Source organism: Engraulis encrasicolus, chromosome 2 (genome assembly GCF_034702125.1).
Source record: "Engraulis encrasicolus isolate BLACKSEA-1 chromosome 2, IST_EnEncr_1.0, whole genome shotgun sequence".
In the NCBI taxonomy this organism is placed as follows: Eukaryota; Metazoa; Chordata; class Actinopteri; order Clupeiformes; family Engraulidae; genus Engraulis; species Engraulis encrasicolus.
Genome location: NC_085858.1, coordinates 34,038,517 through 34,054,453, shown reverse-complemented (window position 1 = coordinate 34,054,453; position 15,937 = coordinate 34,038,517). Strand labels below are relative to the sequence as shown.

Sequence of the window (15,937 nt, the reverse complement as noted above, 5' to 3'; positions counted from 1 at the left end):
GGTATTCAATGTGGCGTGGTTTGGTCGTTGATTACAAGATTGAGAAATCCTAGGTTGTGTAACAGCCTCCATCACTGGTGAAGCAGACAAATACAACTGACAAAGACAATAGAAAATCACAAATATGGACTCAAAGGTTCAATATGACCAATACATGATACTCTATACTCTACTCTACTCTAGGCAGGGGTTCCCAAACTTTACCATGACAAGGCCCCCCATATACCGGGGCATTCTAGTCAAGGCCCCCCTTAGATGGGTCCCGCCACAAAAAAAATTCTGTGGACCCCCTTTCGCAACCATAGTGGAGGGCCTGTGAGGCAGTGTCCCACTAGGATATAAAATAATATCAATAGGAATGCGAATAGGAATATTGTTTAGCTTATTTCTGTTTTATTTTGTTGTATGTTATTCAGTTTGTTCAATTATTTATTTTTTGTTGTGCTATATTTTTCCTACCATCCTGCCGCTGCCCCCCTAGCACCTCCTTGTGACCCCCACCCCCCCCCCCCAGGGGTCCCCGGCCCCCACTTTGAAAACCACTGCTCTAAGGACTATGAGGTCCAGGTCATCATCTATTTTACCACGCTCTTTCTGCAATATACTGTTGCAGCCAACACTCCACACACCACATTCTGCACCGTGCCTGTCTAATAGATTGTCTGCAGATAAATTCTAATTCGAATTAAAATCTTTATTCCAGGGACAGGGGGATCCAGAGCACATCACAATAATTGTATTTAAAAATAAATAAAATTAAAAGTCACAACACGGTGAATAGTCACAGACAAACAAAAAGAAAAGGCAAAAAAAAGAAAAGACAGAAATTGCACTGCTGTCTTTTTATTGTCCCACATGCAGGCCTGTTTGCCTGTGAGGATATAGAGAACAGTCTCACAGAACTAAGTCAAGCTAGGCAAAACAGCTAAAGCCTAAGGCCTAAGGCTCAGGGATGGAATATGACTCCATGGGCCCCTGGCCTGCAGTCAGACAAAAAGAAAGGCCCCCCTCAATGGGTGCTGCTAGTCTACAAAACGATTCAGGGCTTTAGGCCAAATGTGAGAGTCTATGTTGTTGGGGGTATAGGGGGATGACAAAAATGGAACAATACGCTATAGTTTTTAAAAGAGCGATTTTAATGCAATATGACAATGGAAATATAGAGGCTTGAACTTCAGGGCCCCCGATACTCTTGGCCCCCTTGGCCGGGGCCCGATTGGCCTGTGCAGTAAGCTGTCCTTGAAAATGCTCAGAAGTCTTTTTTTGCAAGGAATACAATGGACATTGTACTATGCAGAGAGACTACTGATACTCCTGGACACTTTGTTGGTCACTTTGTCTTGGCTTTTAGGTGCCACTCAGCTAAGGCACATGTGACACTGTGGACACTTTATTATTTTGTGTGTGTGTGTGTGTGTGTGTGTGTGTGTGTGTGTGTGTGTGTGTGTGTGTGTGTACGTGCGTGTGTGTGTGTGTGTGGGTGTGAGTGTGAGTGTGTGTGTGTGTGTGGAGTGACACAGCGGGCGACTTGTGTTACCCCCCATTTCTTTTCCAAGGAATACAAGGGACGTTGTAGGCAGAGAGACTACTGATACTCCTGGACACTTTGTTGATCACTTTGACTTGGCTTCTATGTGCCCCTCAGCTAAGGCACATGTGACACTGTGGACACTTTGGTATGTGTGTGAGTGGTTGGGTGTGTGTGTGTGTGTGTGTGTGTGTGTGTGTGTGTGTGTGTGTGTGTGTGTGTGTGTGTGTGTGTGTGCGAGAGAGAGAGAGAGAGAGAGAGAGAGAGAGAGAGAGAGAGAGAGAGAGAGAGAGAGAGAGAGAGAGAGAGAGAGAGAGAGAGAGAGAGAGAGAGAGAGAAAGATGCCTTGGCTAAATGTATGTAACAGTGAGCTATATATGGTTATTTTATAAGTATGTGTGTAATGTCTCGTGGGCAATGTCTTTATTTATGTAGGCCTATGTGTGTATGCTACTTGACACCTTCATTTCCCCCTGGGATCAATAAATGATACTCTACTCTACTCTACTCTCTAAATCTACGAAGCCATTTCTGAAATAAAATATGAAAGAGAGGCTGATTCTTTCGTCATTTCTGCTTATGCATGAAAAACGTAGCCTGTTAATTATGTATATAAAAATAATGACAAGTCAAGTCAAGTCAAGTCAGCTTTTATTGTCACTTTCTTCATATGCACAAGACATACAAGGGAAATTAAATTAGGCTACGTTTTCTCTCAATACCATGTCAGGACAAGATATATAAGACTGACATTTTACAGACTGACATAAAGTGCAAGACATGACAGGTGACAGTGATGGACTGGTAACAATAAGTGGTCAATAATAAATACAGTCCAAATGAACATTTAACATTTAACATTCAACATTGAACATGTAAACAGAAGATGAGATAAATATAGAAGTAGACATTACAATAATAGAAATAATAACAGTGACAGCAGCAATGGTGTGTGTATGTTCCGGGACTGAGGTATAGTGCAGTTAAGGTGCAGACCCTGGTACAGTGTGTGTGTGTGTGCGTGCGTGCGTGCGTGCGTGCGTGCGTGCGTGCATGCGTGCGTGCGTGCGTGCGTGCGTGTGCGTGTGCGCGCGTGTGTGTGTGTGTTCTTGTGGGGTAGTGCAGGTCCAGTCCAATAGTGGAATACAAAAATCAAAGCTGTGCTGTACTACACTTTATCGTCCAACATGGTCCATTGTAGTCCAGTGGTCAAGTAGCAGCATTTAGCAGCATAGTTGGAGGTGCAAGTCTCATAGTGCAAGCAGTTCTTGGAAGTGGAGATCAGAGAGTGCAGGTAAGGTGCAGTTGCGTGGAGCAGTTCCATAGGTTGTGTGTGTGTGTGTGTGTGTGTGTGTGTGTGTGTGTGTGTGTGTGTGTGTGTGTGTGTGTGTGTGTGTGTGTGTGTGTGTGTGTGTGTGTGTGTGTGTGTGTGTGTGTGTGTGTGTGTGTTTGTGTGTGTTTGTGTGTGTGTGTGACAAATTCAAACGATACGATATACATGGAATCTAATCATTCTCCTTTATCAGAATTAGGGCCTAAACATGAATGAGCATGATTCTGATCTTGACCCGTAGGCTAAATTTGTAATAAGGATGGAATATAAAATGGGCAGTCATGGGTAAGCGGCTAGGGTGTCAGACTTGTAGCCCAAAGGTTGCCGGTTTGACTCCCAATATGTCAGGTTAGTGGGGGGAGTAAAAAAAGGAGTGCTCTCCCCCATCCTCCTCCGTGAGTGAGCTGAGCTAGCCTGAGTATGGCACCATCCCACCGCACTGCCCCCTTGCACGGGTGAGGCATAAATGCAATTTCATTGTGGAGTGCTGTGTCACAAGGACAATGTGAGTTTCCCAGGTGGGCTTTCACTTTCACAATTTTTTTTGCTGTGATTTAATGAAGCGTGTAGGCCTATCCCTCCATAAGTATTTGTATGACATGTCATCTGCTTAATTTACCCCCAAAACAGTAGGCAAGTATAGGCCTACATTTGGAGGAGAAGCCTATTCTGCATAACCTTCTCAACAAAATATGTCTATCAACTACTACAATTATGTAAATAACACACTGTCTACTGAGTTGATAAGCCTACTGTAGGATGTAAAATGTAAAAATATTGCAATTACTGCACTAATACTGTAGTGATAAGGCAGTGTATTGCAGTACTATTGTGGTTTTAAAAACTGCAGTTTTGATACTGCAGTGGTAGCATTTTACTACGATTGTAAATGCTTGGGCAGTCATGGTAAGCGGTTAGGGCATCAAACACGCCTAAAGGTTGTCGCTTCGACTCCTGACCCGCCAGGTTGGTGGAGGGAGTAATTAACCAGTGCTCTCCCCCATCCTTCTCCATGACTGAGGTACCCTGAACGTGATACTGTCCTGCCGCACTGCTCCCTTTTGGGTGGCATTAGGGGTTGCACGGGTGAGGCATAAATGCAATTTCCTTGTGTGTAGTTTGTAATGAACACTTGTGTGGAGTGCTGTGTCACAATGACAAAGGGAGTTGGAGTTTCCCAGCTGGGCTTTTTGAACTCCATGTAGGCCTACATGTGTTCTGGTGATCAGTGACAAATTACTAATTTGACCACAAGATGGCAGTATTTAGCTAAAAAAAATGCTGGCACCAGCTTACACCTTTCACTAGGAACTACAACCCGGTTTGAGCTCTTCCTCTTGTTCCTGTGTGTGTTTGAGTGTGTTCATGTGAGTGCATGTCTCTGCTCAGCTCCACAGAAAGGCACAGCTGTTTCTGCGTGGCTTCAAGTCTTGCGGCAGGTTGCTGCGCCGGCAGCTGATGATGTCACTTCCTTTCCTTACCAAACAAAAAGTTGGCAACGTTCCCAGGAGAACTGTCTCCCAGGGCCCTTGCAGCCCGCGCAGAGCAGAGCGTTCCCACCCAGGAATCCTGGACATCTGACAACAACCAGGCCAGACTCCCAAGGCCCTCTCTCCTGCTCTGTTTCTCTCTCTCTTTCTCTCCCCCTCAGTTTCTCTCACTCTCTCTCTCCTCAACCCTCTCCCGCTCGGTTCGTTTCTCTCTCTCTCTCTCTCCAGCCGTCTCTCCCACTCAGTTTCTCTCTCTCCATTACCCAGAATCCCTCCTCGGGCCAGGAACTCTTGAGACCTGTGGTCATCCAGCTCCGCTTGGGCCTCCGAAAACACGCCTTTCCCACACTGCCACTCCTATTCATCACCCCTTCTCCTCTCCGCTCCTCTCCTCCCTTCTTCTCCTTCCACACCCACACATTTGCCCCCTACACATCTGCACTCCTACGCCTCTCCCTCTCCTCTCCCTCTCCTCCCTTCTCCTCGTCTTGTCTGGCAAGAGCAATAGGCAGTTTGTCAGAAGTCAAGGCCTGGAGGGAGTGAGCCAAGTCCGATTTTGCATACAGCTTTTTCATGTTACAGCGAGTTGGGCATTTTGCTCTGTCGGTACTTGATTCAATGAATCATTCCTCCCCCAAGGGTCATATGATTGGTTCAGGCGAAATCATTTTCTCTCATCCCCTTTCTCTTATTCCTTGGCATATTACAAGTGGCTATAACACTTTTGACCTCTGCCAAGGAGGTAATGTTTTCGGTCGCGTTTGCCTGTCAGCAGGATAACTCATCACTATGTCTTTAAATTGCTCTTAGCACACTTTATGCATCTTATTATCAATGCTGCCTGTCTGTACACTGCATGCAGATTTTTTTTGTCTATTGGAATGCCTTTAAAAGGTGCTACCAATATGCTTTATTGCTTACTTTACTTACATTAAGGCACTGAATTGGAAAAACAAACAAGAGGGAATGCTGCATATTTCTTAAATTTCATTTATTTTATAAAAAAAAGGACAAAAACATTGATGTACCTCTATTAGTGTTTAAATTTGTACCAAGTCAACACAGGTAGCGTGCTACTAGACACACATGGCTATTGCACAACACGTTTCATATGTTTTACACAACTCATACATACTTACATACTGTACATAGATACATACATACATATTCATATATTTATAATAAAAAATAATACATTGTTCCACAGGGTTAGGTGATGTTTTACCACTGAATGTGGGAGTGTGGGACAGATGGATGTGACTTTGGAAACTTGAACCATTTTTTAATTACCGTTATTTAAAAAAAAAGAAAAGAAAATTGTAACAAAAATATATAGAACAGCGCAGAAGACAGTTTTTTTTGAGGGAGCTGCCAAAGTGCTTTCTCTGTTCCTGACTGATGTACATGTTGTGGTTGAGAAAGGAGGGGTCCTAAAACGTGTAACAAATGGCAAGCCACTTTGGCTCCGTAGATGCGCTCAGTGGCTTTGTGTTTACGCTGTCTATTGTATTGTATGTTTGAGGCCAGGAGAGCGGAGGGATGAGGATGAGGTCAGTCATCCTGACTGAACAACAGGAACCGCTCTCGGACGCACGCACAGGACTTCCTGCATCTAGAGGAAGCCCCGCGGCTTTAGAGAGAGAGAGAGAGAGAGAGAGAGAGAGAGAGAGAGAGAGAGAGAGAGAGAACGTGGTGGATTTGACACCGGATTCAAGCCAGGGGGGTAGAATGGGATGGGATGGGATGGGATGGGATGGGAAAAGATGCGGTGGAGGAGTGGATGATGGAGGAGTGAAGGAAGGAGGGAGTAGGACCCTTTGCGGGAGAGAAGTCTCCATCCTCCTCATCTTCAGCCCTTCCTGTGTCCTCTCAATGTGTGTGTGTGTATACTGTGTGTGTACTAGGTCATCTATACAAACGGATATTGTGTTGCTCGTGGCGTTCAAAAACATTTAAGACTTCTTCACAGTGTGTAAATGCACAAGTGTGTGTACTGTATGCATCCTTTTTAATGCGAGCGAGCCAAAAAAAAAAAGAAAAAAGAAAAACCCAACTCTATGAATTCCAATGTCAGACAAACACTCGACGTTAACAGGCATCAGCTGTAATACTGTCAATGGGTGGAGCCAAACAAAACGTGCTCCAAACACTTCATGCTTACATTCAACTGTGTTTTTACCAAGATGGTATTTACTATAAAACAAAAAAAGAAAACAAAAACAAACAAACAAAAAACACTCAAAAGTAGAGGCACGTGCAGCCGCTGTGACGCTACAACATTGTCAAAGGCAGCAGTCCAGTGGTTGGAGAGAGCTGGACAGCCGTCGTTAAGTGATTTTCTTTTCTTTTCTTTTCTTTCTTTTTTTTTTTTTTTTAAATCAGTGCCAGCTCACTTGAGGAAATGTACTTATTTCCTCTCGGGAAAAGGTTTATGAGAGGAAAGCATAGTAAAAAAAGACAGAGGAGTTAAGAAGACACGGAGCACGAGGAGGAGGGCATAGAAGCAGGACACACATACAGGTGTTAATGCTGAAATTGTAACACGTCATACACGTTATGTTGGTTTTTTAAAATCTTATTACAAAAGGTTAGAATTTCATGCAATACATGGAGAAGCAGGGTATGTTTGTATTTGGGTAGTAGATTAGACGTATGCACATGTATATAAGTGAATATATAGCCATATTTTTCTTTTTTATTTGAGGGTGGGTAGTCATGCAGGTTCTGCTCTCACAAGGAGAACAGCTACCTGCTGAAATTCACCCATTTCACTTCCTGGAAATATTCTCTCTTTTTTTTCCACTCTTCTGATGTGTCTTTGAAAACCACATTTCAAAGACGAGGATGACCTTCTCAGTCACACAGAAAAATTACCACACTTGCAATTCTACAAAGTGCAATGGTTTCTTTTTTTTTTTTTTTTTGGAGCTCTGCAATGGTTTTGTCATTGCTTAGCAATGCGGATAACATTTGGCTTTTGCACTGCTTGAAGAGCTTGTACAAAGCTCTTACTCAACTCTCGAATCTTACCACATATTTAGGGCTTTTTGGCTTCGAAAGATAAGAAAAACATTTTTGTAAGACTTTAAACGTTGAGTCACAAGTCATTGAGCAGAGAATGCCAACACAAAAGACAACGACTGTTTGATTGTTTGAACGTTGACATGACAAGAGATCAAAAGCAGGCATACCCTTCAACAAGTCCATTTCTGGGCGAGCAAGTGAGCGCTTCCCCCCAGGAATGGCTAATGCGATAGTTCTACCACACGTCCTGTTAAGGAAGACAGGGGAACCTTAAGACCGATGGAGAACTCAACACAGGTGTGACTGCTGCAGAACATAGAACAGCAGTCTGCAGTCTGCAGCAGTGTGTGTGTGTGTGTGTGTGTGTGTGTGTGTGTGTGTGTGTGTGTGTGTGTGTGTGTGTGTGTGTGTGTGTGGTGGGCTCTGACCATCAGTATATGCAGCTTCTGGACGGCCTTGACCTTCGACGGCCATTGCGTTGGATCGCCTTTCACCCCCCGTGAGCCCCGTTACCCTCTGAGTCCTCTTAGCTCATCAGTGCACCCTCCCAGACACACGCACACACACATACACACACACACTCAGTCATGCTCTCACACACACAGACACACACGCGCACACACACACACTTTGTATTTCTCCGTCACATACATTCACTCGGCTCGCACTCTGAAATCCCCAATCCCTCATGTCCGGGGTGGAGTAGTGGAGTGGTGGAGTGGTGGAGTGGTGGTCGAGTGGGGAGGAGGGTGATGGTTGGAGTCTTGGAGGGGGCTACCAGAGGCGGCGGCGTGAGCGTGTCGGGAGAGAGGCGAGACGAGAAGACAGGATAGTAGAGGAGAGTAGAGTAGAGAGTAGAGAGAGAGAGAGTCTCAAACGCAGGTGGTGCAGTCCTGATTGGACATGATTGGCATGGTCTGGTGCTCGTGCTTGTTGGTGCAGTGGTCCAGGGAGCTGGAGCTCTTGAGGGGCACGCAGTGGTCGGCCGTGCCGCCCAGCAGGCCCCAGTAGCAGCACAGCACGCGCAGGAACTCCTTCCGCATGTCCTTGCTGCGCAGCGTGTAGATGAGCGGGTTGAGCGCCGAGTTGAGCGTGGCGAAGCCGAAGAAGATGTCGGCCTTCTGCAGGATGGGGCAGGTGGACATGTGGCAGGACGTGTCCAGCAGCAGCACGGTGAACGCCGGCAGCCAGCACACGATGAAGACGCCCAGCACGATGGTCACCGTCTTCAGCAGCGAGTACGCCTACGGAGGAGAAGGGGATGCAAAGCAAAATGACGTCAATGACAATAATAACAACAACAACGATAATAATAATTAATAATAGTGATAATACCGTTTTGTATAGCGCTAGCCAGGAAGGGGGGGATAAACAAAAACAAAATGAAGTCAATGACAATAATAATATAATAATAACAACAATAATGATCAATAATTTTTAATTAATAATTAAAAATAGTGATAATACATCTGTTTTCTATAGCGCTTTTCACGGTACTCAAAGATGCTTTACGGGAAGTTCAAACACACACACACACACACACACACACACACACACACACACACAGTGTGAGAGGTGGACAGGAAGCGAAATGGGAGAGACGGCGAGGGGTCGGCAAAGGACCCGGGCCGGGAATCGAATCCGGGTCAGCCGTATGGCAGGCGAGTGCCCTACCCGTTGGCCACGGCAGGGCCCCTCCCAAAAAGTTTAACGGCAAGGTTACCCTTTCATGAAGGACTGAGCGTGCAGAATCTCGTGCCATTAAACCCTTTGATCAGTGTTGCGGACCTTTATTATTTCATTTCAGTTCCCTTCTGTTTTTATTTGTCTAAGTCATTCAGCACCTGAATTAGTGACGTGCACGCACCGCATTCTCATCCTTTTTCGAAACACTTCTATTGTATCGTGAGGGTGTAAGGCACGTTCCCCACAGCCCTATTGTTCCTGCGAGTCAGCGGCCACATGTTCTGGAGGCCAGGATGATGCTGAGTGACCATGGCCACCAAACAGGCTGCACTACATGTACTGTATTGTGAGGCTGTAGGCAATTCAAGGAAAAAGAGGGAACATTCGCACACTGTCGCTGGTCACTGATTTATAGGTACCGACACCAGACGAAGGCTGTTTGAGGTAAAAAAAGTTGCCTTAATAAATCAGTGAGCATCAACAACTGTATGCAGATTTTTCCTTCTTTTTTCTTTGCTGTACATCATTTTTTTGATCCGGCACCTGTTTTAATGGTGGACGTGTACACATATTGTAAACACTACAGTTGTAAGGCAGTTTCCCAGCAGCAGCCCCTTACCTGCGAGTTGGCGGCCGTCTCCTGGTGCGAGTGGCGCACGATCAGGTAGATGCGCACGTAGAGCACCACGATGGACAGCAGGATGATGCTGAAGATGGCCACCACGAACAGGATGTAGCGCTTGGAGTTGAGCGGCAGCACCGCCGAGCAGTCCTCGATGTCGTTGATGCAGTTCCAGCCGATGATGGGCAGGCCGCCCAGCAGGATCGAAGTCACCCAGCAGGCGGAGATCAGCAGGAACATGCGGCAATTCTTGTTGGAGCCGTACACCTTGACCTTCGTAATGGCGATGTAGCGCTCGATAGCGATAGCCAGCAGGCTGAAGACGGAGGCGGCCAGCGCGATGAAGGCCGTGCCCTCGCGGATGAACCACTGCACGGGCACCAGCTGGAAGGTCTGCGGGCCCGACAGGCAGAGGTTGGCGATGTACGCCGAGCCGGCCAGCAGGTCGGAGAAGGCCAGGTTGCCGATGAAGAAGAACATGGCCGAGTGGAACTTCTTGTTGCGGAAGACGGCCACCAGCACCAGCAGGTTCTCCAGGATGATGATGCTGCAGATGACCACGAAGAAGATGCTGAGCGAGCTCAGCGAGTCCTTGCGGTGCATGCGCAGCTCCAGCTCGGCCTGCGTCATGTTCTTGGCGATGAGGTAGTGCTCCTGGATCACCGTCTTGTTGTAGTACTGCGAATACTTGCTCTTGCTCATGGCGACGGCCTGGCACGACGAGGAGGTCAGCACCGCGCCGGCTGCTGCTGCTGCTGCGTTGCTGGCTGCTGCTGCTGCTGCTGCTGCTCCAGAACTAGTCATTTACACGCTGCTACTACGCGCACGCTCGCCTCTGCTGCTGCTGCTTGGACGCCTCGGGGCCAGTGGTCATGCTGCTTTCACCCCGATCAGGGTGTGGGGAGGGTGTGGAGGAGGCGAGAAGTGGTGTACGGGGATGGGAGTCGTCTTGGTAGTTGAGGTGGAGTGGTAATGGATGGAGGAGAGGAGAAGGTCTCTCCCAGTGGCACGTCTTCAAAGACCCAGATGCTCCAACAGGTCACCTGTAACAGGACACAGACAGAGAACAAGAGTATAAGGTTAGAATCTCTACTGAAGGAGTGAGTGTTATAGAATGCGCTCTACAACAATGCAAGATTCTAAAAGTCCACAGAGTATTCTTATGAAGCACGGAACTCTTTAGACTTTTTGTTGTCGTAACATTCTGACCAGTACTCATTCACATCATTAAAAACATACTCCTGCACAGCGCTTGAACATCTCCATGGACACACACAAACATTTGGTCCCTCCAGTCTATAAATGTAACCACATGCATGCAGGTGAGAAACGTGTTTAGGAGTGACAAGAGCCGACAAAAAAAAAACACCAGGAGCACACTTCACACAAAACCTTTAAACATCCGTTTGCAGGAAACGCATCATTTCCCCACGCACAAAGACTACGTGCGTGCTTGTGATCAGAGCTGTACGTGGGTACATGTATATGATTGTGTGTGTGTGTGTGAGAAAGAGAGAGAGAGAGAGAGAGAGAGAGAGAGTGTGTCCTACAGAGAATGTGTGTGTGTGTGTGTGTGTGTGTGTGCGTGCGTGCGTGCGTGCGTGCGTGCGTGCGTGCGTGAATGTTTTTGCCTGTAACACCATGCCTCTGATGAGTCAAAGGCACATCAAACTCCCAGTCGGCCTCGTGAGGCGGAGGAGTGGGAGTAGGACTGGGGGTGGGATTGGCGGGAGGGAGATTGGGAGGTTGGGAGGGAGGGAGGCTGACTTGTTCTCACAGACGGCTCTCGTCTCTATCTGGGCCAATGTTGAGTAAGAGTTAGAAGGGAGACTCACGCAGCTCAGCTCAGAGCGGAGCTGGAATTCACCGAGCAAACCCTCTGACTGTATTCATACGAGACGAGGCCCGACACGCTCCCTCGAGATTTGGGGAAAAGGCTGGACATCCAGTACTATTGTGTGGAAATGTGTGTGTGCGTGTGCGTGTGTGTGTGTGTGTGTGTGTGCGCGTGCGAGTGTGTGTGTGTGTGTGTGTTAGAGAGAGAGAGAGAGAGAGAGAGAGAGAGAGAGAGAGAGAGAGAGAGAGAGAGAGAGAGAGAGAGAGAGAGAGAGAGAGAGAGAGAGAGAGAGAGAGAGAGAGAGAGAGAGAGAGAGAGAGAGAGAGAGTCTGTGTACAGTATGTGTGTGTGTGTGTGTGGTTCATATTTCACACCCACACAGTTCCATATTTTGTATCACTGCCAGGCTTTGTTTGGGGACAGGACAGGAAGATGAAGCAACTGTACTGTAATGAAAATCACACCAAGTTTTTTTTTTTTTTTAACAAAAGAGCCTAAGCTGGATCCTTCACATCATCAGTCCACTCCACTCCACTGACTAGGCCCAATTGTTTTCTCATTTGTAACACCTTTACAATAGAGCCACACTGAGGATATCCTGCCATGGGCAGCCTTGACCTAAATTGTTAGTTGGGGAGATCAGAACCAATCTGAAGATCAGAGGTTTGCGGGTTCGAATCCCACCCCGAGTCCCTTACATCTCCCTACACCTCCATCCATGGTCCAGGGACTGTAACGAACATAACTGTACATCGCTTTGTTTGCATAAAACAGTCAGCTAAGTGTAATGTAATGTGATCTAGGTCCTGGCCACATGACAACTGACCTTTTTTTGTTGAGAAAATTGAGAAGTTTTTTGGTTTCGTGTGTTGTCGGCCTCGCGTCCAATCCTGCCTTGATAAGAAGTGCAAGCAGCCGTTACAAACGACAGGGTAAGTCCAGACCACCTCACATGCGGGAAATTATGTTTTTCCAGCCGCCATTTTGAAATATGTGACTCAGAGTATTATTAACCACATTGTTTACAGCCCGATTGCTTCAATAACAATTTTGTTTAGTTGTGAGACTGGCTACGCTACGGGCCTGCTTGCAGCAAGGGCTGGCCAGAAAACATTTTGAAATAGGTGACTCATTGTACACATTTACCGTTTTTGTTTGTAAAGACTGAAGATATCGCTTCAAGAACCAACTTGTTAAGTCGTCACTAAAGCAAGTTCATCGGAAAAATGTGTTTGGCGTTCAGCAAGCAGCTGTGTTTTTACTATTTGTAAGCTTCAATGTCCCCAAAATCCAGTTTCACCGCTTCAGAACGAGGCACAAAAGGATCAAGGCTGTTGTCAAAACATTCGGCCATCATGTGAAGGGTTGTTGGGTGTAAAGTTAAACCTCATTGGAGCAGAGTGGCGTAACAAGGGACAAGTGAAACCCCCCTCCTTAAAACAACATCAAGGCTAATGCTTGTGTGGTCTCATTAAAATATGCTTATCACACACACACACACACACACACACACACACACACACACACACACACACACACACACACACACACACACACACACACACACACACACACACACACACACACACACACACACACACACACACACACACACACACACTAATCATTACCATAATAAACACAGTCTTAAAAGCCAAGGTTGGGTCCTTAACGATAAGCCAATACTGTCCCTACATGCTCAAAACGCATGCTTCAGAATAAAAGTCCAGACCAACCATGCAATCAAAATGTTTCTTTAAGACCACTGATGAATAAGTGAACGTGATTAGCAGATGAAGTGTAAACAAATGTAAGCAAATGCCCTGGGAAGCGACCGGAGGGGACAAAGGGGTCAGTTGACTCAGGCCCAGGAAGAAAGGGAGCCCAGAATAGTGGGTCCTCATTATATTGGGTATATGTATGGGTGGGCTGACTTTGTCCCGGGCCCGGCCAAATCTGTCGGCGGCCCTACAAACACCTCACTGCAATTTTATAACACACTGACCCAATACTGAAACATTTGAGTGATCAATGATACGACATGTATTTGCTAAGCAGCAGAACTCAACAGAATTGCAACATGAAAGATTCTCTGGAGATTCTCTTCCTTTTAACCGTCCCTGGTAAATATCTCTACGCTTTATCACACGGTAGCATCAGATAGATTCGGTATGAAATGTTCCTGGAGAGGGTTCCTCAACCGCTTCCCTCTTATCTCCATCAGCCATTTCGCCCATCAGACCACAGATCGGCAGTGTCTCATTCAAGGCCCCGTTTTCGCTGTCTACCGCACCGCTCTCTGGGGTGCATTTCTGGAAAGCGTAGTTGCTAACTATGTTAGCTACTTTGTTGGTTACAATGCAATTTCCCATTGGCAACTACCGAAGTTACTAAATGCTAACAACTACGCTTTCCAGAAATGCACCCCAGAGCTGCTTTTGGGCCGCCTTACTCAAGGTCTACTGAAACTAAAGTCAGCTACTCACTTCCTGCCTCTTTCATTGGAGCCAGACGCAGGAAATGTCAAAGCTCCTTGTCTCATCAAACTGCATCAACTGACAAATCTTCCCCTGGAGAGTGGAGACAGCTAGATCTGGTAGATGACTGTGCACACACACACACACAAGCACACACACACAAAAACATGTACGCACGTACACACACACAAAAACACGCACGTACACACACAAAAACACGCACGCACGCACGCACGCATGCACGTACACACACAAAAACACACGCACACACACTACACACATACACGCACATACACACACATACACACAATTTATACACTGACATGTCTAGTTGTACGTAAATGCCATCTGTTAGCTGATCTCAGCAGCTATGGTATGTGAGTCAGTCACAGTGTGACTTACTGGGCGGTGGGCAGTTTCACTGTAGGTCAAGTTAGGATCTGGCCTTACGTGACCCAGGGCTTAGGTATCAGTGCTTAACCCATTTTAGTCTAAGCCCTTTTTGGGAAAGGGTGCCCGCTGCCTTCTCAGCCTCCCAGGCACATACAGACATGAAATAAGGTGCATTTAAAAGAAGGATCCTCATTTTGCATTAGACTGTGTTCATCCAGCTCTAACATACCCACATTTTAAATAATACAACCTCAAATCTCAAGAGCCTGAATGCAGCGTATATGTGTTTCCAGGCTAAAATGGATTAATGTCATCCATCTACTGAATTTAGAGACTACTGCACCAGTGAAACTGCTGGCCAAGTACATCCAGTCCAAGTCTTAGGTCCTTAAGTATGGAATTACACTGCTATCAGCTTTTTGAAATCACCAAACTATGTGTCCTGTAAATGTGACCGCAACTTGCATTCCTAACTGAGCAGATTTGATTTAAGTGTCTGCCAGACGTACTGTAATGTAATGAAGTGCAATGCAGCTAATTCAATCGGGCTATTCAGTCAATGGGCTGAGTTGTCTGACTGGGAGGCAGGTTGGCTCTCGGCGAAACTCAAACGCAGCTGAGCACGACCACCGTCACCCTTCCCTCAACACTCTATGCCCCTCCGCTCTCCTGTCCCTCCTCTCCTCCTCTCACCTCTCCTGTTACTCTCCCTGCCCTCTTCTCATTCTCTACCCCCACAGTCAACTATCTATCCTCCTCTCCTCTCTTCTCCTCCATCTCCCAGTCAACTCTATTCTCACCCCTCTCCTGCACTCTCTCTGTTCCCCCCTCCTCTCCCCCTGATCAACTCTATACCCTCCCTTATGCTTCGTTCCTTCCACTCCTCTCTTCTAAACTCCTCTCCTCTTCTCCCTCCGGTCAACTGTCTATCCTCTCCTGCTCTCTGCTCTCCTCCTATCCCCTCCCGGGCAACTCCCTGTCCTCACAGCTTTGCCATCCTCCTCTATCCTCTCCTCTCCCATCCCCTCCCCTGCTCTCCTCTTCCCTCCTCTCTCGTCTCTTCCCCTCTCCTCTCCTCTCCTCCTCTCCTCTTCTCCCCCCACACCCAACACGCTATCATCCCCTGCTCTCCTCTATCCCTCTCTCCTCTCCCCTCCTACATTCCTCCATCCCTCCCCTGGTCAACTCTATCCCCTCTCTTCTCTCCCCCCACAGTCAACTGTCCTCCCTCCCCTGCTCTCCTCTATCCACCTCTCCTCTCCTCTCCTCCCTCCCTCCCTCGCTCCCTTCCCTGCTCTCCTCTATCCCCCCCTCCCCTGGTCAACTCTATCCCCCTCTCCTCTCCTCTCCTCCTTTATTCCACTCCTCTCCTCTCTCCACTCCTCTCCTCCCTCCCCTGGTCAACTCTATCCCCCTCTCCTCTCCTCTCCTCTCCATCCTGGCAGCTCTGCCATCCCCTGCTCTCCTCTATCCTTCTCTCCTCTCCTCTCCTCTATCCCCCTCTATCCTCCTCTACTCCTCTCCTCTCCTACCCCCTCCCTCCACTC

General features: G+C 47.1%; 1 protein-coding gene across 1 annotated transcript in view; it reads right to left on the bottom strand.

Moving 5' to 3' along the window:
- Positions 1-5,327: 5,327 nt before the first annotated feature.
- The window catches only part of s1pr2 (sphingosine-1-phosphate receptor 2), a 48,867-nt gene continuing 38,257 nt past the window's right edge, over positions 5,328-15,937 (bottom strand). The window contains exons 2-3 of the mRNA XM_063187260.1: positions 9,681-10,726; positions 5,328-8,619 (exon numbers count right to left, since the gene is read on the bottom strand). Coding sequence (XP_063043330.1) covers positions 8,248-8,619; positions 9,681-10,487 — 1,179 coding nt within the window. The 5' untranslated portion in view covers positions 10,488-10,726 and the 3' untranslated portion in view covers positions 5,328-8,247. The remainder of the gene's footprint in view (positions 8,620-9,680; positions 10,727-15,937) is intronic.